This window comes from Lichenostomus cassidix, chromosome 19 (assembly GCF_008360975.1).
Source record: "Lichenostomus cassidix isolate B80296 chromosome 19, HeHo_3.0, whole genome shotgun sequence".
NCBI lineage: Eukaryota > Metazoa > Chordata > Aves > Passeriformes > Meliphagidae > Lichenostomus > Lichenostomus cassidix.
The window spans coordinates 7,537,234-7,560,008 of record NC_139499.1 but is presented as its reverse complement, the minus strand read 5'-3'; the positions used below and the strand labels follow the sequence as shown (position 1 = coordinate 7,560,008).

At 50.3% G+C, this 22,775-nt stretch overlaps 3 protein-coding genes across 7 annotated transcripts; 2 read left to right on the top strand and 1 right to left on the bottom strand.

Annotated features, from left to right (window-relative positions):
- The first annotated feature begins 8 nt into the window (after positions 1-8).
- Positions 9-859, top strand: EMC6 (ER membrane protein complex subunit 6). 2 transcript variants are annotated; one of them, XM_085078797.1, is made up of 2 exons: positions 9-208; positions 309-859. In XM_085078797.1, exon 2 carries the CDS (start codon positions 354-356, stop codon positions 684-686), a length of 333 nt encoding a protein of 110 aa, XP_084934923.1. In that variant the 5' UTR covers positions 9-208; positions 309-353; the 3' UTR covers positions 687-859. The 2 variants fall into 2 exon arrangements, with proteins under 2 accessions (XP_084934923.1, XP_084934922.1); XM_085078796.1 differs by having other exon boundaries at positions 10-208; positions 312-859.
- A 515-nt stretch (positions 860-1,374) lies between these two features.
- On the bottom strand, positions 1,375-14,939 carry P2RX5 (purinergic receptor P2X 5). Of its 4 annotated transcripts, none has more exons than XM_085078780.1 (13): positions 14,517-14,939; positions 10,431-14,021; positions 8,390-8,540; positions 7,904-8,023; positions 7,247-7,322; positions 6,823-6,919; positions 6,373-6,453; positions 5,788-5,926; positions 5,060-5,196; positions 4,712-4,805; positions 4,162-4,227; positions 3,736-3,818; positions 1,375-3,336 (listed from the first exon to the last, which is right to left on the bottom strand). In XM_085078780.1, the coding sequence occupies exons 2-13, from the start codon at positions 10,565-10,567 to the stop codon at positions 3,261-3,263; spliced, it is 1,257 nt and encodes a 418-aa protein (XP_084934906.1). In that variant the 5' UTR covers positions 10,568-14,021; positions 14,517-14,939; the 3' UTR covers positions 1,375-3,260. The 4 variants fall into 4 exon arrangements, with proteins under 4 accessions (XP_084934906.1, XP_084934908.1, XP_084934909.1 ...); XM_085078782.1 differs by having other exon boundaries at positions 7,952-8,023; XM_085078783.1 differs by lacking the exon at positions 10,431-14,021.
- Positions 14,940-15,431: 492 nt separating this feature from the next.
- Positions 15,432-22,471, top strand: HASPIN (histone H3 associated protein kinase). The gene is made up of 3 exons (XM_085078748.1): positions 15,432-17,142; positions 17,263-17,584; positions 18,261-22,471. Exon 3 carries the CDS (start codon positions 18,283-18,285, stop codon positions 21,133-21,135), a length of 2,853 nt encoding a protein of 950 aa, XP_084934874.1. The 5' UTR covers positions 15,432-17,142; positions 17,263-17,584; positions 18,261-18,282; the 3' UTR covers positions 21,136-22,471.
- Positions 22,472-22,775: the final 304 nt, after the last annotated feature.

The following is a 22,775-nucleotide window of genomic DNA, read 5'->3' as shown; positions in this document are numbered from 1 at the left end:
CCCCGCCCGCGCGGCCGCGTCCCGTCGGCCCCCGCGGGAAGATGGCGGGCGGGCGGTGCCGGCGGCGCGGTCGGGGCAGGCCGGGCCCGGCGGGCGGCCCGCGGTGACGGGTGCTGTGAGGGGTGCCGTGCGGGGTGCCGTGCGGGGTGCCTGGGCGCGCTGCGAGGCCTGACGGAGCGGCGGGGCTGCGCGCCGCCGTGGATGAGAGGTACGGAGGAAGGGGGAGCCGGGCGGGAGGGCTGTGGGGCCGCCCGGCCGTCCCGGCGGCCTGAGGGCGGGCGGGCCGGTACAGCGTGTGTTTGCTTCAGCAGTGTCGGTGCGAGCGAGGAGCTGCCCGAGCCCGGCCGGGAGCCATGGCCGCCGTGGTGGCCAAGCGCGAGGGGCCGCAGTTCATCAGCGAGGCGGCGGTGCGGGGCAACGCGGCCATCCTGGACTATTGCCGCACCTCGGTGTCCGCGCTGTCGGGCGCCACGGCCGGGATCCTCGGCCTCACCGGCCTGCACGGCTTCATCTTCTACTTCCTGGCCTCCGTCCTCCTCTCCGTGCTGCTGGTGCTGAAGGCCGGCCGGCGGTGGAACAAGTACTTTAAGTCGCGGAGGCCTCTGTTCACCGGGGGGCTGGTGGGAGGGCTCTTCACCTACGTGCTGTTCTGGACTTTCCTGTACGGAATGGTCCACGTGTACTGAGCAGCTCCGCGGCTAGCGGAGCGGGAGGACTGTTGCCAAAAGTCACTACACAGTAGGCCAGCTCACCTTCCAAACTGTTGTCCATGGCTCGTGTCGTTAATGCTGTTGGTAAATTATGTCCGAGTACAAATTAATCAGTAGCACTGTTCTAATTAAACTGAATGTGAAGCACCGCTTGGATGCCTCCTGTATTTGTTTCCGTGTTAAGGGGTAATTTCTGTCCCTAAGAGCAGGGATTTGGTTCATGTAATCCCTTGTAGCATTTGTGTTTTGGATACAACAGTTACAATTCCTTCTGGATTTGCTGTCTGTCCGTACACACAAATATTGATGGAGCAGTATGTAACACAGCACTCTGAAATAATTAAATTACTTTAAAATAATCCATTTACACAAGAAGATAATGTAATTAACTGTACATAAAGGTTTGGTACAGAAATGTACATGCAACCATTCTCATCCACAATTGCTATCAGTAAATGACACTGTCACAGCTGCTTGTCACTGCTCATCAGAAAAGTCACTTAAGAGGAAAATTCCATCACCCACAACCCAGGTAATACCTTTCCTATAGCCCTGTTCCTACAAACAGTGATTCATTGACTTGCTTACATCACTGTGTCACCGAGAGAAGGTGGTGTGACCTGAAAAAGCACTGTAGAGAACAGTCTCAGGGAGCATTGGCCTGAAGTGACACATTTTATTGCTGTACATTAAACACAAGGAGAAAAAAAAGTCAAACTCAAGAAACGAGCTCCTGAGAAGGAATCTGGTTATGTTTTATTAACAGCAGGGGTTGTAGGGATTGTGTTACACAGTATAAAGAAAGGAAACATTCTAGGGAATCTGGGAGGCCTGAAGGCTTGGGTTCAGGAAATAGCTTTGGTCCTCTAACAAGAGGATGTTTTGTGAAGTTGAAACAATGGTTTCAGCAGAGCACAGTCAGCTTTGCACGTAAGGATGAGCTGCTTGCTCGCCAGGAGTTGTGCCAGGCCTTGATGTCATGTGGGACGTTCACCATCTGTTTCACCATCTAGAAATTACTCAGCAAGAGTTAAACCCTGACAGTCAGGAGCCTGGGCTGTTGGAACTCCTGTGCAGTTCCACACTGGGGGACTTGTGTTTGCCAAGAGGGGAGACTTCTGACGTGGAGAGGAGGTTTTAGACAAGATCAGAGCACCAGAAGTACATGGCTTATCCTAAATTAACTCCACTGTTTAATTCTATTTTCCAGCCCCATTTTTGACTCAATGCACAGAAGCAGAGGGAATGAACTAGACTGGGTGGGGTTTGCTATCAGTGGCTGGGTTCAGAGTTTGCCACTGCTAACAGAGGTGAATTTTAACTTAGAATGAGCCTGTACTTTAGAGGAACCACCTCGAGGAAGTTAGAGCAAAGGTGGTTGCAGTTTCTGGTGCCATTTGTGCAGACACTCGATGGCAGCAGCTCCCTGAAGGCCAGATACTGCAGCAGGAGCCCTTTAGATTTTGGTATTCAAAGAGTGCACAGAAACTTCATTTAATCTTCATCACTACAACTCCCAGTCAATGGTGATGGGGCAGCATCTACAGAATACAATGATATTCCAGAGCCCTTTTCTGAGATGAGTTACATCCCCACATGAGCATAAATTGACACACTGGGCTGCAGAGAGATAGATTACTGAGAAACAAAGAAGCACTTGGATTTCCTGGAAGTTACTGGTGTTGATGTCTTTTAAATTTTTGATGTCTTTTAAATTTTCCTGCCGTTGGTGTATTTGGAAGAAGCTGGCAAAGCCTGTCACTGTCAGAGCTGCCCTTTTCAGTCTGCAGCACAGCCTGGGGTAGTGTGAGAAACAGAAGCATTTAGTGCCCCATCCAGATCTCCCCACCACAAGAAATCAGGAAGGACAATCCTGAGCAAATGAAACCAGGCACTGAACAAAGGAGGCAGAACCTAAACCCAGCCCTGTGCAGCTGCTTCCAGGGCCACGTTGCTTTTCAGTGCATTAACCCCCATAAGAGTGAGTGTCCTCCCCAGCCTCAGGCCCTGCAGGGTCACAGCCCCTGAGCTGCTCCAGTGCCACATTTCCCTGCCCTTCCTGAGCAGAGCAGTCCTGCTGCTTCACACCTGATGTCACGTCACACAGGCACGAGCTGGAAGTGGTGGCTGCCGAGGCAGCAGAGCAGGGAACAGGGTGGATTTCAGCTTCAGCCCTTCCCAAAGTGCCAGTGGTCGTTCCCATCACAGCTTTTCCGCACGTGGAAGCAAAGCACAGCCACAGGACAACGCTGGCTATTGGCATAAGTACAGATACATCTGTCAGTGGATATAAAAACATTCATTTGGTGCCTTCTTCGTCCTTTTATAAAAATCCTTTTATAAATCCATAGTGATGACACACTGTTGCAAGCTCAGGATGCCAGAGAAACCTCAGGGAAGAAGGGCAGTCTTTGTAGAAGGTTTCTTCCTCTGGGAATCCTGATAATAGCAGGCCTGATCTGGGGTATGTCCACCCCCAGTGCTGGTGTGATTCCACACCTCTGTGGTTCTCCTGGAGCACAAGTCCAGCTGGCAGAGCCATTGCTGTGCCTAGAGCCCACCGAGCTGGTCTGGGCTCTGATTCCCATTCAGCGTGGGGCTCGACAAGGACTTCCTGGAACTGGACCTGGGGAAACAACACAGGGGACAGCATCAGCAGCCTGGGTTTGGCTCAGGAAGCAAAAATGTTCCCAGCCAGGCCTGTCTCACCTTACCCCAAAGGTGCCTCCATACAGTGAAAGCTCCAGAACTCAGTTTCATGAGGCTCTTGGAGCTGCTCCAATTCCATCCTCTGTCATTAGGGACCAACAGCACAAAGCCATTGCCAGTCCAACCATGACACAGCAGCTGCCTTTGCTCTCCAGCTCACTGCAGCAATGAATTACAGAGGAAGCCAATAACTTGGCCAAAATAATTTGGAGGAATATATTTCCCTGGAATTGGCCTTCATTAGCCGTTAATAGTGATTGACTCCTGTATCTCCTTTAATTTCTATCACTCATTACAATAAGCCATGCCCACTTACTTTACTTCCTCATACTTTTTGCCTCGATAAAAGTTACTCTTTTTGATGAGATAAAGCAGCACCAGGTCACAAAAGAAAGCTCCCTGCAAAGCAAAAGAACTTGTGTTTTATCTTTGAAACAGAAGAGGAAGTCCTCTGATCTCGTTAGCAATAAACACTAATTAAAGTATAACTTGTAGAAGCTGTATTTTCTTTCATTCTCCGTGCATTTTCTGGGGTTTATGTATTCTATACCCCCTGTGGGGGTGTTTAGACTGCCAGGTACATTACTAATGCCTTTAAGACAGGACACAGACATACACCTGTCTGAGTAGTAAAGACTCTGCTGGAGAAGATTTAAACACCCCATCCCATTTTCATCCCATTTGTCAACCCATCAACCCCCCATCAACCCTCGGGCTACTCCAAAGCATAACAGTCACTTACAGCTCCCATGAGTGCCAGCCCGGAGCTGATATTGATAATGGTGGGAATTATGTTGAATTTCCCTGCCTGGAAAAAAAAAGGTCATAAAAACACAACGCACAAAACGAACTCAAGGGTGTGGTACTACACAGGGAAGCTGCTGCTGCCTGTGGGTGTGTTTTGCTCACAGACATAACCATGGGGGATTTGCAGTGAATAATCTTGGAGGCTGAAGGTCTGTGTGTCTCAGCTCTGACTGTCCCTGGCTGCATTTCTGAGCTTGCATCATGCCTGGATTAGGCTTCTTTTTTTTCTGCAGTGCTTACACATGGAAAACGAGTCTCTGGGGCACGTTGGGCTTTACATGAAGCAGAAGCAGAAGAGGTGCAGCCTCAGCCTCACTCCAGGTGATCTCCTCTCTTACACAGGGTTAGTTCCACATGGATGAGTGGGAAAACCCCTTTCCTCCAGCAAGCCAGAGAGGCTGTCCTCACCCCAGAGCCGCCTTCCCACTGAGGAATGTCCCCACTTTTCTCTGGAGGCCCTGGGACACTCTGGACTGGGTCCTCACCTTGCCATTCACCATCACATCGAAGCGGATTCCGTATGCTTTAATGAGTGTCCGGTAGTCGACCCCTGCAGCATCCCGGTAATACTTGGCAAACCTGGAATACAGCAATGCTGGGTTTCACTCCATCTGCCCCTCTGAATTCACAAATCTCTTCAAACAGATTTATTCCCTTATCAAAATCAGCTTTACCCTGCCAGGAGCACTTCCTCCCTCCCTCCCTCCTCTGCAGTGCTCTGTGCTTGGCTGTGGCAGTGCCTGGCACAGGCTGGTGCCACTCCACTGCCAACCTGCAAGCCCAAGCAGCCCAGACCAGCTCTGGTCCCACACTGTGGCCTCCTCTGTACCCACCTGAAGTTGTACCCAGAAGAGATGGACGATTCTGCAGACTTGTTATCCAGCCGGCTAAAAGAATAGTGAGGATTACATTCAGAAGGGGCTTTATCAAGATCACAGTTCCATTCAATCTGAATTCCTATCACACCACCCTTAAAAGAGAGAGACAGGGTGAGTTGTTTAAGCTTAGTTCAGTTAAAGTGTCTTCAAATTTCTCAGACCCTTGGGCAGGCTTTCCCCAGGGACAGGAGCAGCTGCACTTCTGGTCACAGACAGGGGCACAGGTTTGGGCTGAGTTTGGGTGTGTGATATTAATCACATTATTACTCCACAACCCCATTTTCCCCTGTGCTGGTACCCTGAAGTTTCTCATCCCAGAACTCTGATTTCATTCATTTAAGTGGCTGTAACATGCTTCAGTGGAGATGATGATATTTCATGGAAGGGTGGAGTTCCAGAGTTCTGAGTTTAAACCAATGCTGCAGTAATGTTGAAATTAAACAAAGAATCCCTGCTGGCAGAACAGCAGTTTGGGCAGCCCTGAATAACAGATAAGTGACCCAACCAGCTCTTTTAGAAGACCCCCATTCCCTGGGGTCAGGATAAATGGGACCAGCTTGGCTTCAAGCCCTGGCACCTCTGCAGTGCAGCCTGGACAGCAGGCAGTTCCCTGGGCAGTGATTCTCCTGATTGCCTCCCAGTGAGCAGCTGGGAAGACACACAAGCCTGAGGGACACTCCTACCTCTGAGGCCATCTCCTGGAAGTTGCCCCCAGCCCAGCGGACGATGTTCCCCAGCACAAAGATGGGGCAGTAGGGATGCTCCTGGCTGTACCGACAGGTCTTCAGGTAGGACTCGTTGTCAGTTGCCAGCACATTCATCCTGCATGGAGGAAATAGGAAAAATTCACCTTGTGTCCCCACAGCCTCCACCAGGACAGCAGAGACAAGGCTTCTCCAACACCCTCTGGGCACACCAGCCTTGTCACCCTGAGAGTGGCTCTGCTGCTGGCCTGGGGAAAGCAGTCTGTCCCCCAAAAAATTACTTCCAGGCTGGACTTGGCCAGCTGAATCTGGGCTCACATGGTTGCCAGACTGCTCCAAAGCCACCTGATTTTCTCAAGGAAAAACAAGAGGATGCTAGAAATGCTTATCTGAGCATGGGAGAAGAGCCAGAACATGCACCTTTCTGCTTTAGTTTGTTCATGTTGCAGCAGCAAAGGTGAACAAATATTTTTAAATTTGCATTTTTCCCAGCCTTGTCCAGGCACTTCATGAAGAGAGGGAATATCTGCTGAGCAGAAGCAGCTCAGGAAGCTGTGCACTTACTTGGAGAACTTAAACTTGGGGAAGCGAATGGAGTTCTTGATGTAAACAGTGAAGTTTTCTGCACTGGCCAGAAGAGGTTTCCTGGAAGAGAAGGGTTTGTTCTCTGTCTCACATTCATCCCCTGCCCACAGTGTTGAACCCTGAATTGCCATTTTAGAAGCAGCTTCATCCAGAAGGTTGGATGGCACCAGGCCAGCTGTGCCACTTCCCCCAAAGGGCCAGCAAGGGGTTGGTGAGGAACATGCAGGTTCAGGGGACACCCCAAGAGCTGGGAACAGCCAGGGAGGGAAGCAGGGGGAGCAGAGGGCAAATCCTGCCAGGAGAGCCTTGCAGAGCTCCCTCTTCACTGAACAGCCACCACTGGAGCAAGCACCCAAGCAGAGGGGACACAGGAACTGCCCTGAGTGACACACAAGCCAAGCAGCTCAAGCTTGGAAACAGGACACCTACTTGGGCTTGGATCTTTTCTCCACTGGGCACCAGGCCAGGATCTCACAAGTGCCTCTGGTGCTGTCCCTGTCTTTCAAACAACGGCCAGTCTTAACCCCTGCGAGCAGACATCACAGAAAAGGTCACACCCAGCAGCCACCTCCTCTCCTTGCCTACAGGGCACATGAAAATAGAGGATTTTCCCTCTCCTCCAAGCTGTGAAAGGGCCTCTCAGCTGGAACAAACACCCTCTTGTCGTGTCTCTGGGCAGCCCAGGGTGCCTCAGCCCAGCCACCACAGAGTTGTGAGCAAGGCAAGGATCTTCATAAAAGAGAGGAAAGGGAAAAAGGCCTTGGTGCTCTGTAGAACCAGAGCTCAGGGGGTGGCTGAGGCTGAGGCCTCTGAGGGACACCAGACACAGCACAGAGAAGGACCCTTCCCTTACCATTGCCAGCCACCACTGCTTCCCCTTCCAGGCAGTCAGTGTCCTTGTCACACAGGGCATCAGGAATGCTGGCACTCTGCAAAGTGGAAAAGGACTCAATTAAGAGGACACCAGAGCCAGAGGGGTGAGAAAGTGGTGTGAATTCCCTGTGTGAGCACTAAAAGCACGCAGCTCAAGTGGGAATGGGGGTCCTGCAAACATATCCCACCACCAGCAGCACCAGGATTCAGCCACACTGTCCTGATTTTGGGTTCTGCTCAGTCTGGAGAGGGACAGACTGGAAAAAAACAATATTGGTACTCACCAAAACCAGGCAGGAGGCCACTGTGCTTTAAGATAACCATACCTTGGATCTAAACCACAAAGCTGGGGCTCCTAAAAAGTCTCCTCTACCCATAACTACCCCAAGTCACCTCGAAGTTATTTTCCCATGGCCTTTTCTAATCCTGCCTGGTCTCATCTCCAGCTGGGCAGAAATCCAACACCACCTAAAGTCAGGAAGGCTCTACATGATCAGTGCCTCTGGAAATTAAGACAGCTGAGCCTCCCAGGTTTACAGTAATTTCCCAACGGAGGTATTACACTACAGGAAAAAAACACTTGTCTTTCATCCTTCCTTTCTTTGTTGCTCCAGAAGTGTCCTCTGTCAGTTCTTACCCCCGGTTTTGGAGGGTTCTGGGGGTCAAGGGGCTCAGTTCTTCCTACCTCAGGACACGTGTCTTGTCTCTGGTTTAGGGTCACAATCAGATTTGTCATGACAAAGAAGACATTTTCACCCTGCAATAAACAAAGAGGTAGAAAATTTGGTTTATTTTTAAAGTCCTTGTCCCAGGGAGGATGCAGCTCTCTGCAGAAGAGAACAATCCCCCTCTCTCCAGAGGCTTTTCAGGCTGAGGCACAACATGACCCTTTGTGTGGATGTTTGTTTGGCTGAGCTCCCTCATGCTGTGGGTGCTCACACAACCACGAGAGCCAGCCCACGGCCCTGGGGGGAGGCAGAGCACCCCAAATAAAAACCTCACAACAGAAAACCCCTCCCAGCATTACTTCCTTGTATCCCAGCTCCTGCTAATTCAAAGAAGACCTGGACAGCTCAGTCCAGCACCCACAGTGGCAGAGAAAGGAGCAGGGGGTGATGCCAACCTGGGGAGGGATGACATAGTCTGCGACATCCCACAGCCTCTCCCCCAGCTCCGAGGTGTTGGTGAAGGCCACCCCTTTCAGCTTGGTGATGACAGAGCTCTGCAGGGACGTGTCTGTGTCCTGGTAGCCTTTCTTGACAACAAACACCCACCTGTGTGAACACAGCAGCGTTAGGGGCAGGCAGGGAAGGTGTCAGACAGAGAAGAGTCACAGCAAGGTCAGATCAAAACATGCCAATGGCTCCAAACCCTCTGCAACTGCTACCTCGAATACAGAATCAACTCTTGGACACAAGCTGCGCTTGTCCACAGTGGGGAAACGTGTCAAAACAGGTCATGAGGTAAAAAAAACCCAAAGCCTCACACCTCCCTCAGTGCCACATTCAGCAACCTCAGCAAAAGGAACGAAGAGCAGGGCTGTGTATTTCTCACATGAAAAACGATACAAACTTTTCAGGTTGCAGGGGAGAGTGTGGTTGGTTTGACAAGCACAGAACTCTCATTTCAGCACCAGCATTTCGGCTGCCAGACAGCAACATACCATGGCTGGGGAGATTCAACCTCTGCAGGTGAGTTTGGTATCCCTAACAGAAACCTGCAGGGAATGTTCTCAGCTGGATACTTACAGCCTTTTGTAAGGCAGTGTGATGGGGCAGGTGCTGGCAGAGGGACAGAGGCTGTCCTGGTGGCACAGCTCCCTTCTGCAGGGCTCTCCTGCACACAGGGCAGGGAAGGGGCTGAGCAGCACTGGCAGCCACAGCCCTGCACCTGCCATGTGTGACAAACCTGCACATGAACATTCCCCACCCCAGGAAGTTCCCTACTTTCCTGTTTTCCTGAGAACATTGATTTTCTCTCCCAGGAGGGCTCTAAATAAACCCCTGCATTCTCTGCAGTGAATCAATGAAGAAATGGCAGCTGCATCCACGAAATAACCCAGAGGGGTTTGGTGACCCCCAAAGCAGCCTTTGGACAGGAACAGCCACAGAGGAGTCACTGCAGGGACCATCAGTGACAGTGCCAAGGGAGGAAAATATCCGTTCCCTATCCACCCACAGCCCCTGGCCATGCTGTACCCCCTTGGACAGAGGATGTGTCCTCAGCAATGTTATCCACAGGGTTTTTCCATGCCAGACTGCTGAGGCTTCACTGGAGCAGGCTCAGGGACTGCACAGCTTTCTATAAATACACCCAGCACGTAAAAGTGACTCTGCTATATTTAATCAGTGGCAACACGAGGTGAAGGGACCCAGAAGCACAGCCAGTGAGGGGACAGACATAGGCATAGCCTTCTGAAAAGCCTCAGGAACTCAGCAACAGCACAGGCTGGATAATTCCAGGTCTGAGCCTGCAAGGACCATCCCTGTGCCCATTCCACACCAGTATGCCCAGCCTCTTGCAGAACTGGGCCTTTCCAGAGAGTGCTCCAGCCATTCCTGAGCCAAGTCTCCCTGCTCCAAAATGAATGCAAGGCAGCCGACATTCCCGCTGCCTCAGCCCCCACAGCCCCGGCTGCTGCAGCCCACTCCAGCTAAGAAATCTCTCCCTTTCTGCTTGCTTCCCTCCTATCTATTCCTGAATCTATTCCTGAGCAGGTCGTGGTGCTGTGCAGACAACCCCAGGTGTGCCCAAGGCTCAGCACCGTGGCCATGAATGCTCATTGTTCCTGGTGAGTGGGGTGTTAAGGTTTGGCACCATTCCCACAGAATATAGAAATAAAGGCATAAATAATGCAGCACAAAGCCATAGTCACTGGGTCTATTTTTAATCCGACCTTAATCTGAAAGGTAGAGCTGAATCTAGTGATTCCCAGCAGGTGAAAAATCAGATATCATCTATTAGACATTACAACATGCAGCTGTAGCAACCTGTCTAATTATCTGCATTAAAATCAGGAGGCACAGCAGACTGTCACCGTGTGCAGAGTACCCTAATTCACCTTTATCACAGCAAAACTCATCCTTATCACAGCAAAACTCATCCTTATCACAGCAAAACTCATCCTTATCACAGCAAAACGTGAAGCAGAGGGTGATTCTTACCCCACCAGGTAAGCCAGGATGGAGAGCTGCACCACTCGGTAGAGGATCCCGACCTTCTTGTTCTTTGCAATGACGTATTTCTCCGTTTTATAATCGAAAAGAGACAGAAACAAAGCCTTCCAAGCCACCTGCCCCATGCTCCCGGCTGGCTCGGTGGCTGGAGCAGGCACAGCTCGCACCACCCACACGTGCAGCGCCTGGAAACCTGAGCCACCAGCCCTGATCTCCTCCTCCCTCCTCCCTGCGCTGCTCTCCGGCAGCAGCTCAGGCAGAACTCAGCAGCTGCACTAAGTCAGATCCTTCCTGAGCTGCTTTCCAGTTGATTCAGCCCTTGGGAAAGTCCCTCTCCCCATTCAGTTTTGTCCCCAGGTTTGATTGTTTCCCCCAGAAAATGTGTGGAATGAAATATTTTGCAGTGTGAAGTCACACAGTTGCAGAATATGCTGAGGTGGAAGGATCCCACAAGGATCATCCAGCCCAACTCCTGGTTCTGCACAGACACCCTAAAATCCCATCCAGTGCCTGTGAGGATTGTCCAAACACCCCTGGAGCTCTGTCAGGCTGTGAGCATTCCCTGGGGAGCTGTTCAGTGCCCAAACACCCTCTGGGTGAGAAACCTTTTCCTAATATCCTAATTCTCCCCTGACACAGCTCCAGCTGTTCCCTCAGCTCCTGTCACTGTCACCAGAGAGAAGAGCTCAGCTGCAGCATCCAAGGGGACACAGTGATAGTTTCTCAAAATTTCTTAATGATTAAAGCCTTTCTTCAGCCTTTACAGAATGACAATGCTTTGGATAAAATTTTTGAGTTTTTTAAACGTTCTTATGAGCAATGAGGTCCTCGACAGTCACCCAAAATACCTGCCTGGCTATCACATCTTCCCACCAAAACCCAAATTAGGAAACTTAAAAATAAATTCTGCATCTGCTTATGGATCAGTCAATGTTTTCCAGGAGCTGAACCTGGAGAAACAAACACAGGGGACAGGACCAGCAGCCTGGGTTTGGCTCAGGAAGCAAAAGTATTCCCAGCCAGGCCTGTCTCACCTTACCCCATACAGTGAAAGCTCCAAATCTCAGTTTCATGAGGCGCCTGGAGCTCCCCAAATCCACCCTGGGGCATTAGGGACCAACAGCACAAAGCCATTGCCAGTCCAGTGACACAGCAGCTGCCTTTGCTCTCCAGCTAACTGCAGCAATGGATTACACAGGGAGCCAGTAATGGCTAAATTCATTCGAAGGAATATAATTTCCTGTAATTGACCTTTGTTTACCATTAACAGTTACTTTATCTCCTTTAATTTCTATTAGCCAGAACAATTAAGCCACTGCCCTGCACAACTCCCTTCCCTAGAAAAATAATTCTCACCATCTCAGGCTTTTATGAAAATTTTGTCCTTCGTCCTCCTTAAATTCCACACCAAATTTAAACAGATGGAGCTGGTTTGTAATGAAATTCCTCCAAATCACAAGAGAATCTCAAATCAGTGTCATATGGAATAAAACACTCATTTTGTGCCTCATCCCAGAGCCATCCCTAGAGCTCCTCTGCAAAGGGACAGAAACCTTTCTCCAGCACCTGCAAAACTAGAACACAAATCTGCCTGTGGCCTCCTTGTAACCTGGTGGCTGCCAGAGCAGCTCTGCCCTAAGCTTTTGTAATTATTTTCCAGGTCAATTAATCTGAGAAAGGATTCACACAGGTTAGGGAAAAAAAAAAATGTCCCTTAGAGTGAGAAGTGTTCTGCACAAGGTGTGACCTGGAGATGTAAACCACATTTGATCACTGAAATGAAAAAACACAGAGAATGTAAAACTTTCTTGGGGTTTTGCAGCCATCAAGTAGAAGCACAGTTGCAATGGCTGTTTTGGAATAAAAAGTTTCCATTTGTGTAAAATGTGCCCCAGAATGTCTGAATACTGCTCAGCACAAGCCAAATTTTTGCTGACAATGCTGTTGCTGCAAAAATTCGGCCTGTACTGAGCCACAAAAACAATTTAGCTGGTACTTTGTAGCATGCTCTTACAGATATTGTTTTTATCACCCGGTTTTCACAACCCTGGGGTTTTTTTTTTCCTGGCCTGAAAATCAGGTCTGCTGCTGTGTTTGTCAAAGTATCTGTGGGGGTTCAAATGAAAGCAGTTTTGTTCCCAGCAGGGGAGTAAATAACCCAACGAAGCCTAGTTGTCATCAGTTAAAGATAAAAATAATGTAGTGTCTCAGTCCCTCTCAAGGGACTGAGGCTGAATCTCTGCAGGTATTTCCCTTTTTGAGTTCAACACTTCGAATTTCCCATTTAAAAAAGCAACCCTTCTGCTCCATTCCCATGAGGGCTGTTTGCTCAGTCTGGAAATTCTCCCAGGGAGGATTTCTCCTCTAGGACTGAAACTCCTCCTTTTTCTCTCTTTTTTTCCCCCCACAATTCCTGCCATGTCACACCTGTACTTAATTCCTCACACTGCTGACAGTAATTGCCTTCTCATAATTCACACATACTCCTAGGATATCCTGTCTGCCCAAACTGCTCCTCATCTACTTTTCCTCCACCTGTCAGTGCTGAGCTGATCTCAGCCTCTAAATGCCACCTAAAGGCACTGGGAAAATTCAACTTCCACCCCCTGCCCTGATTCGGGGGCAGCAAGGTGACAGCAAGGTCACATCTGAGGCTGTGCCATGGAAAGATTTCAAGCTTCAGCCCAATAATATCTTTAAATTTCACCCAAACAGAGCACGTGCTTTCCTGACAGTGTCAGCCAGCCCTGGCCAGGACAGTGGTGATTCACCAGCGGCTCCTGCAGTGCCTGTTTTAGGTTTTAGGCACTTGTCCTGCTCACTTCCAGTGCCAAATGATCACCCACAGGCACTGACTGTCCCTGTGATCCCCACCCTGCCATCCTCCCTGCTGCCAAGTGCTACAGAACCCATCAGCTCCCCAAGGCTGACTCAGAAATGCTGAAATGCTCCTGCAGCAAATGCCTGAGTGATGCAAATCCATCATCTCTCCAAAACAGGCGCCAGAGCAGCTCCTGAAATAGCAGAGAGATGGGGAGGAAGTAAACAGGGGATTTGGCAAGGAAATGAAGGGAGAAAAGGCAGAGGTCAGCTCTGGAGACATTAATGGTTTCTTGTCACACTATCATGTCAACATCTACAAAACCACAAGGTGAGGAGTCAGACAAGTTGAGAGAGGAAGTTGCTCTTAAACCACAGTTCATGCATGTGGAGACCAACATCAGGCAGGAGCTGCTCTCAGAAGGTGATGGGTTTGGATGCAAGAACCAAGAAATGTGTGCAGCCCACGGTGAAAACTGCTCTGTTCAGCTTCTCTTGTAATCCTGCTGGGACTTAGCAGGGTAAATCAGCCTCTTTTTGCCCTCCTGACCACAACAACTGCTCACATGGAAAGGGAACTTGTGGGCAGAGTCTTGCTGTCACTATCCCCAGGAGCATCCAGAACTGTCTGTGGGAGGAGAAGGGAAATGGGAGAGTCCTGAAGCTGCAGAATACATTCTGTTTTCCATTTCTCCATTTCCAGCAGAGCCATTTTCAGCCTCTGTCTGTGTTCCATGCTCCTCCCAAGTCCTGAAGCTCCTACACAGAGAGCAGGAGTGCTGTTATTATTAGCTGGAACATTTATCCACTCCTCTCCCCCTACCCAAGAAGGGAAAGTGCTTGAGGAAGAGGAGCAGAGAGGAAGGAAAAATAGTGCACATCTAATGAAAGCAACCCATCATGCCCTGTTCTGTGGGAGAGCTGGCACTGAATCAGGTAACACAAATGAATAAAAGTGCACTAAAATGCTGCTAAGAGACTGAGTGCAAGGATAGTTGGACCAACAGTGCTGTGCTGCAATGAATTCACCTTCTAAAGTCAATAAAGACAATAAAAGCATCACTGGGAAATAAGAGAAGAACACCAGATCAAAGCCTGAAGGCTGAAGGGGTTTAATAAAATGTGTTTTCACATTAAGCACTGATTTAAAGGTGAAACCTTGCTCTTGAATGTACCCAACAGATCAGTATTTACTTCTTTGGTAACACAAAGACATGAAATTGGTCCTGGCTTGATACATCTGCCAGATCTTACCTTGCTGCAAGTGCTGAGGAGAAACCTTCACCCCCTTCCTTCACCTTCCTCATGGAAACAGCTGGAAAGCCTAGAACGAGGGCTCCACCCTTTCCTCCCTGGAATTACCAACTGCTAACTCGTTCCAGCCATAGGAAAACACAGATGTCACCTCCACCTCCTGCTCAGATGTCACTCCCAGAGAAAAAAGCCTCCTGAGCAGCCCCTTCAGCCTGGCACCTGAGCTCACCTCAGGTCTGCTCTGAACCAGTGTGACCCTGATGCTCTGAACCAGCTCTGCAAGAGGCTGGTGTGTCCCAGCTGTGCTGCACAGACCAACTGGAGCCAGTTTAGGCAAGCTTTGGGGAAACAAAGCAATCTGTGGCACTGCAGCATCCTTCAGCTCATTCACCCTGCTGTAATGAGGGACAGGAAATGTCTCTTTAGAGCTGCAATTCAATTTCCCTCCAAATAAAGCTGCCCCAACAGGCCCTGGAGCCCAGAAAAGCACTCCATGGCTCATCTCTGATGCCATCATGTCAGTGCCCTGAACTTAATAATGAAGAACAACTGATGGCTTCTCCTGATGAGCTGAATTCACTTTCTCCTGCAAACCTCCAGGTCACTGCATTCCCACAGTTCTACACACAAACCTGACAGCTTCTGAACGTGCTGAGGGAAAGGCAAGGTTTGGGAATTTTCCTGGTGTGGGAGAAAGCCATGAGCAGCTGGTGTCAGCCCTAATTAAAGCAGCATCACCCAACATGTGTTGTCCTCCCGTGGGAAGAACTAAACTGTGAAGAAATGCAAAGCTGGCTAAGTGAGGGGGTGATGAAACTGAGAAGTTGTGGCTCTGCAAACCCTCTGCCACCTTTGCATGAGGCAGAAAGGTCATGAACCATCTGCAGCAGCTCCTCTGGCCACCAAAACCCCTTCACCTGGCGGGGAGCAGGTGGTTCCTGACCCTAAAAGAAGCATTTGCAAACCTTCTGGCATTCAGGGAGATGCCACAGCTGTGCCACAGTGCACCCAAATCAGGGCCACACAGCCAGGCCACGAGGCTTCTGCACAGGGGGTTTTATTTAAAATGGAGCTTGCAAATAAATTTAGAAGCAGAGCCGGCAAGGCTCCCATGGAAACAGCACAAAAAGCCAGCTGTGGTTTGGATGAGTTGAGTCTTGGCAGTCTTGACTAATCCCTTAAGTGCCATCCAATTAGTGCAAATGTGTTTGGCATCTGCTGCAGGCATTGCAAAGAATTAAATGGTCGATGGCACTCGCCGGAAATTACAAGTCACAGAACCCTGTAATGCATTTGAGAAAAAAACATCTAAAAAGGAAAATAGCATTACCCACTGCAAGGGCTGACCTCCTTGAGAGCCATAAGGGACAACAAAAGGCATCCAAGTAATGAAGGGAACTTAATTCAGAGAAGAAGCTAGAAAAACAAAGGAGAGAGAGATTGTTTGTTGTTTTTCCACAAGGCAATATTGGTTAAGCCAAAGGAGACAGGAACTCTTTTGTCTTCTGGAGGTCTGAATGAGAAATCTTTGTCTAATCTACTGCTGTCTATAAACACACATTTGATCTGTGGGGTTTATGATCAGCCAAATGTGACAGAAATAAATAAAACAACCACACAAATAGAGGGACAAAGAAAGGAACATTACCAACTGTCCATCCTTGACCTTCTCTGGAATCCAGAAAGAGGGTCCTGAGATCATTTCACTGGAGGAACACAAGGTCTGGCCAGTCATCCTCTTCCCCCAAACCCTCCAAACTGCAATTCCTGATAACCTGCAGCTGGTCAATCACCAGTGTCAATCTCTCAGATTAAAGAATTAAAGATCTCCCTGTGTTCAGTAGAGAAAGGAGAGTATTCATGATGAGATCCCTGAAAGAACAGGAGGTCTCTGCTTTAGCTGCATCAGTACAAGAGTTCCACAGAGAACCCTAAAAATCTGCTCTGAAATAGCAAATATCCTCCCTCTGCTTCTGTCCTACAGTCAAAACCTGATTTAACTAAATTCAGTGGCAGAACAAAACGTCCAGAATTTAATCTGGGACTTGATCGCTTCTCTAGACTCAGCAAAACCATCTGGATTTCTCACTTGTTGCTGCCCCAAGGGAAGGACCAAGCTTCCCGTGTGATCCTCACACCTCAGTGTTGTGGTTTCCTCCTTTTAGTCCCAGGTAGAGTTCTCTGTGGAAGGTGATTTCAACCTGATTTTTCCAGCGATCAGCAGAGCAGTTCTGCTTTTTAAGAACAACGGGAAAAGGAATTGTCCCAGGTTACAATATAGGAATAAATACAATACAGGAATATATTTAAGTATTCTATTACCACCAGCTGTGGCCGTTAGCTGTTATCACCTGCTAATGACCCACCCCGGATAACTGTTAATTGGCCATTAAGGACCCACCACATGACTCATGGAATTATCTCACCCTATTGTGAGATGCTCTGCCCAGGAGGGAGAAGCCAAACATTCCCAGCTGGATATAACCTGGCCTGGGAACTGCCTGAGCTAGCCCTGTCTGGTGAGTGACCAGAGGACAAGAGATACCACTGGACCTTCAGCTGGAGACCAGACCTTCACAGGATCACCTTCACTTGGACTGCTACCACCACCCTAACCGGCTGTCAGGTTGTATCTGACTCTATCACTGCTTTTCCTTGTGTTATTTCACTTATTTTTAAATTTTTTTCCTATTAATTTTAATCTTGACTTTTGCTCTCCTGCTGGTTTGTTTTCAAACCAATACAGGAATACCAGGAACAAAACAGCTGCTTTTCAGCAACCCCTGGCTCGGATTGTCAGAACCACCCGGTGCCGTGCTGCCACCAAGCTGTGTCCCTGTGTCACAGCTGTGACACTGGCACGAAAGCCTAGAGGGCTCTAAGAGTCATTCCACAAGGAGCAATTCCTGGAGGAAGCAGGAGAGCTGCAGCATCTCTGCTGAGCCCTGAGTGCCTCCTGAGACAGCGGCATGAATAAAACATCCCTCTGGCTCTGCGGGCTCAGCAAATAGCAGCACTCAGTGAAGCAGAGAATCCTCTGCAGTGCAGGGAACGGCAGCTGAATGCAGGTAAAATACACTGTATTTTTACACGTGTATAGAACACACGAATATATAGAATCACAGAATGTTGAGGTTGGAAGGGTAGATCATCTATTTCCACCCCCCTGCCGTGTGCAGGGACACCTCTCACCATCCCAGGTTGCTCAAGGTTTTATCCAGCCTGGCTTTGAACAGCCTGGCTTTGAAAATCCACAGCCAGCGCGGGCAACGTGTGCCAGTGTCCCCCCAGCCTCACAGCGAGGTGACACATTCTGTACACAGATATACCACATATGTACACATCTACAGGTGTACCCCACGCACAGGTATAGAACACAGGTGTAAAATAGAGGGATGAAACTATTAATTCTGCTGTCACAGTGTCGTGTCACAGCCCGCACGGCGCGGCGCTGGCATCGCCCATCCCGGGGGCTCTGAAACGCAACGGGGCGGCTGTCGCACAGCATCAGCCGGTGCCAGCACCGCGGGGACACTTGGGGACACTTGGGGACACTTGGGGACACTTGGGGACACTTGGGGACAGCCGGGAGCGACACCGGGCGATGGGCGTGGCTAAAGGGGGCGTGTCCTGCCACAAACCACGCCCCCGTGTGGGCGGTGCCGCGGCGCTCTCGCGCGCTCTCGCGATACCCGTTCGAACGGCCGGCGGCGGGCTCCCCTCACGGGCCGGCTCCCCTCACAGGGCTCGGCCCGCCCGGCCCGCCATGCCGCTGCAGCCGCGCCTGCTCCGCACCTACTCGCGCCGCGCCGGCTACCTGCGCCCGCTGCCGCCGCCCGAACGATGGATCTCGCCGCCGCAGGACCGCAAGCGGCTCTTCAGCTCCACCACCTCCAGCGCGGCCTCAGCGGCCTCCAGCGCCCTCTCCGCCTCCAGCGCCCTTTCCGTTTCCAGCGCTCTCTCCAACCCCTCGGACGACCCCGACTTCTCGCCGCCCGGTGAGTGCCGCCCGCGGGCTCTGGGTAAGCGCCCCGCCGGGGCCAGGCGGCTGCGGACCCGCAAGAAGGAAAACCGGGAGCCGGCCGGGGAGGAGAACTGGGAACCGGCGGGGAAGGTGACCCGGCGTCGAGGGAAGGAGAACCGGGAACCGGCTGGGAAGGAGAACCGCAAACCGGCGGGAAAGGAGACCCGGAGCCGGGGGAAAGAGAACCGGGAACCGGCGGGGAAGGAGAAGCGGAGCCGGGGCAAAAAGTCCCGAGGCCGGAGAGAGGAGCCCCGGGGGTCGCCGCCTTCGCTCTCCTCGCCCTCCTCGTCGCCGTCCCCTCCGCGCGGCTGGCGGTGCCGCCGGCAGGGCTCGCTGTGCGCGGCGCGGCGGCCGCTGCTGTGCAGCACCCCGCAATGGGCCCGGCCGCCCCGCCGCGCCGCCCCGCCCGCCCTCGGGCCGCTCGTCCTGCTCAGCTCCACCGCCGACAGCGCCTCGGGGCTCGGCGACAGCCCCCCGCCCCGCCGCCGCCGCCGCGGCCCGGCCGTGCTGCTCAGCTCGCTGCTGCTCAGCACCACCATCGAGAGCGGCTCGGCGCTGGAGGATGCTCCCCCGCCGCACCGGCTGCCCCACAGCTCGCCCGAGGGGTGCTCCGGGCAGCGCCCGTCGCTGCTGGGCGCTGGGGAGGAGGTGCCCGAGTGGTTCCGACCGGAAGGCGCGGCTGGGAGCCGTGAGCCCGAGCCGGGGCTGCGGGGCTCCCGCCCTGGTCTGAGGTCGTCGGTGCGGGGATCCTGCCGGGCACAAGCTCCCCCATCCGCACAAAAAGCCCCAAGCACTCCCGAGACAGCACTGTCGCCCATTGAGGGTGAGCCACAGCCCCCTGCACCCTGTGGCAGTGGCACTTGTGAGGAACCCTGTGAGGTTCCACCTCATGTCACGAGAGATTCAGCAAAAAGAAGCTCGAGCTGTCACAGAGACATAGCCAAGGAGTATCAGCTTGTGCCAGTGGTGGTCCTGGACCCTCTGGAAGTGCCGATGAGGTTGAAGAGCATGAAGCTCAACAAACAGACTGATGTTCAACCTGCCTGCCAGCTGCCAGCATCTCCCGTGGGCCGCCAAGGGATCTTGGAGAACAAACACAAAAGGACCAAGGGTGTTCCTGGGGAGGGCAGCACCTGCAGGAAGGCCTGTGTCAGTGGCTTCAGTGCCAGCCGCTGGGGCAAGCACACGAGGCTCCGGCCAAAAAGGCACAAGAACAAGAGACAGCAGCAGCCCAGTAACTCCTTTTTCAGACCCCAGGCAAGGCAAAAACGAGCTCAGAAGAGTGCTCTGGAGATGTCTGTAGATGTAAGAGGCAATGACTATTCACTTCACAATAGCTCTTATTCCTGGGCTAGAGTTCGAGCATCTCTGTCCTTCCATAAAAAGAAGAAAGTGACCACAGATGAGAGTTTTGGCAGCAGCATCCTGTGTACCCCTTCAGGGAAATCCCAGCTTTCAGGGTACCAAGCCAGCCTGTCTGCTGGTAAAGCTCAGGGCTGCTCCTGGTTTGCTTCCTCCATGGTCCTGCTGGCTCCCAGGGATTCCTCTTCTGTCCTGGAGCTGCTGCTTACAGATGCAGAGAAGGTGTTTGGGGAATGCAACCAGGAAGGGCCAATTGCTTTTGAGGAATGCATTCCTTTAGATAAGATGAAAGATTGCAAGAAAATTGGAGAAGGGGTGTTTGGAGAGGTGTTCCAGATTGACAGCGAGAGAGGACCTGTGGCCTTAAAAATAATTCCCATTGAGGGGACTGAGAAAGTAAATGGTGAAACTCAGAAGAGCTTTGGGGAGATTCTGCCTGAGGTTATAATTTCAAAAGAACTCAGTCTTCTGTCTGAGGGGTCTGTGAACAGAACTGTGGGGTTCATCAGCCTGTACTCTGTGCACTGTGTCCAAGGAGCCTATCCCAGGTATCTCCTGGAAGCCTGGGACAAATTCCACACAGAAACCGGATCAGAAAACGACCGGCCAGACTTTTTCGGGGACCAGCAGCTCTTCATGATTCTGGAGTTTGAGTTTGGAGGCAGGGACTTGGAGCACATGAGAAGCAGCTTCTCCTCGCTGGGAACAGCCAGAAGCATTTTGCAGCAGGTCACTGCGTCCCTGGCTGTGGCAGAGCAGGAGCTGCACTTCGAGCACAGGGATCTGCACTGGGGGAACGTGCTGGTCAAACACACAGATGAGAAAGAACTGCACTATGTGCTGAATGGGGAAACACACAGCATCCCCACTGCAGGCATGCAAGTCAACATCATCGACTACACCCTGTCCCGGCTGGAGAAGGATGGATTAACTGTGTTCTGTGACCTTTCCACGGATGAGGAGCTCTTCCAAGGTGCTGGGGACTACCAGTTTGACATCTACAGGCAGATGAAAGAGGAGAACTCCAACAGCTGGACTGACTATCACCCTCACAGCAACGTCCTTTGGCTGCACTACTTGGCAGATAAACTTCTGAAAGCCATGAGCTACAAGACAAAAGCATCAACTACTTCCCTGAAGAAAATAAAGATGCAGCTCAGCAAGTTCCACAAGGAAGTGCTGACCTTTGGGTCTGCCCTTGATGTTCTGCACCACAGCTGCCTCTTCCAGTGAGCAGGAGTCCAAGGACTAAGCCACTGCCTTTCTCATCTGCTTTTTGTATGAGTTGGCACAATGAAGTGTGATGATTGGTTCCCAATGTGTATAATACAAATACCAAAAACATCTTAAAAATCCCCCCCATGTCTTCTGCTCTGTTTCCATATCTACTGTTTTTGAGGGATGTTGGAGGGGAGAAAACAGAGCTGACTTTGGAGAAAGGAGGGGAAAAAAAGACTTCTTCAGGCTCAATGCTCTGAATTTCACATACATTTTTTTACCATTTTAGCCTTAGATTATTAAAAGTTCTTTTCTTACTGTATTGTCTTTCTTAAAAATTCTTTTTTTAAAGGAAAAAAAACCTTTAGTTCTGGACAGTGAGGACAAGGGTAAATATATTTGGCTCACTGAAGACAGAGTGGAAAACCCACCCTTTGATTTAATTTTGCCAAAATTTGTACTTGGAATGATAGTACAAAATGTAAATATGTGAAGTTTCTGTAAAGGGTTTTAAACCCACTAATCTGCACTAATCATTTTTCTCACTTTTCTTAAGAACCAAGGAAGAGATACCTTGTGAAAAAAATAGGACAAAGTACCTGTATTCCTGATTTTTGATGGTTATAACCTTGTACTCTCATAGGAACTCAAATCTGTAACCTGTTGGTAGCACTGAAGCCATTTCTCCATTTTTCTGCAGAAGAAAATGCACAAAGTCATAAATGTTCTTTAGTCCTGCCTGCAGCTGGACCAGCTGCCCTAAACTGGAAGCTCTCCTTACACTAAATCCCAATTCCCAGTTTTCAAGAAGTCCTTTGCTAACATTCATGTTTATTAAAGAAACTGGGCTAAGGAGAGCAATAAATCAAACTAAAGTGAAAAGTGAATTAAATTACGCAGATGCATTAGGAAATTAAGAGACAGCATCATCAAATTCTTTACAGCTGGAATGCTGTCTATGCAATCTAATAATTAAATGTTTTATATGTGCATCACAAAGATGCATCTCTGACTCTCTTGAAGTCTCCTTTTTACAAACCCAACAAGGAGACCCTGGGATGGTTTTATTGTTCTGCCTTCCAGACACTGCAGAAAGTGACCTGAAAATCTGCAGTGCTTCAAATTATGAAGATGGAAATTGTGCTGGAATCTTCCCAGGCATCCTCTCAACCCTTTTTTCCCTCTAATTGAATAAAGTAATGCACTATAATTGAATATTCTTAAAGCCCACTTGGTAAGGCCTGCAGTGAATGCTTATCTGACATCAAGGAGTGTTCTTCAGTCACACTGTTGCTAATTCCATTTATGCTTTAAAGAAAAAAAAAAAAAAAGGATGGATGAAACCACGTTATTTTTTTGCCTGCCTTGGTCTTTTGTTTCTGTGGTTTGAGAGGTGATTTTGGCTGTGCAGGAGGGAGGGACAGTGGCAGAATTAAAGCCAGGAGAGGTGACAGCCCCAGGGGGACATGGTGCAGTAATGCTGGAGATTCTGAAAGCTGAAACCTTGGAATGCTTCCCTGCAAACCAATTTGCTGATTTGTGAACAGGTAGTAATTTTCATTAATCAAAATGTAAAGCTTCTACTCCCCATAAAACTGGACATTAAATTAATATAGAAACCTTTGCCTTAAACTGTGCCTGCAAGGAAGTGCAGC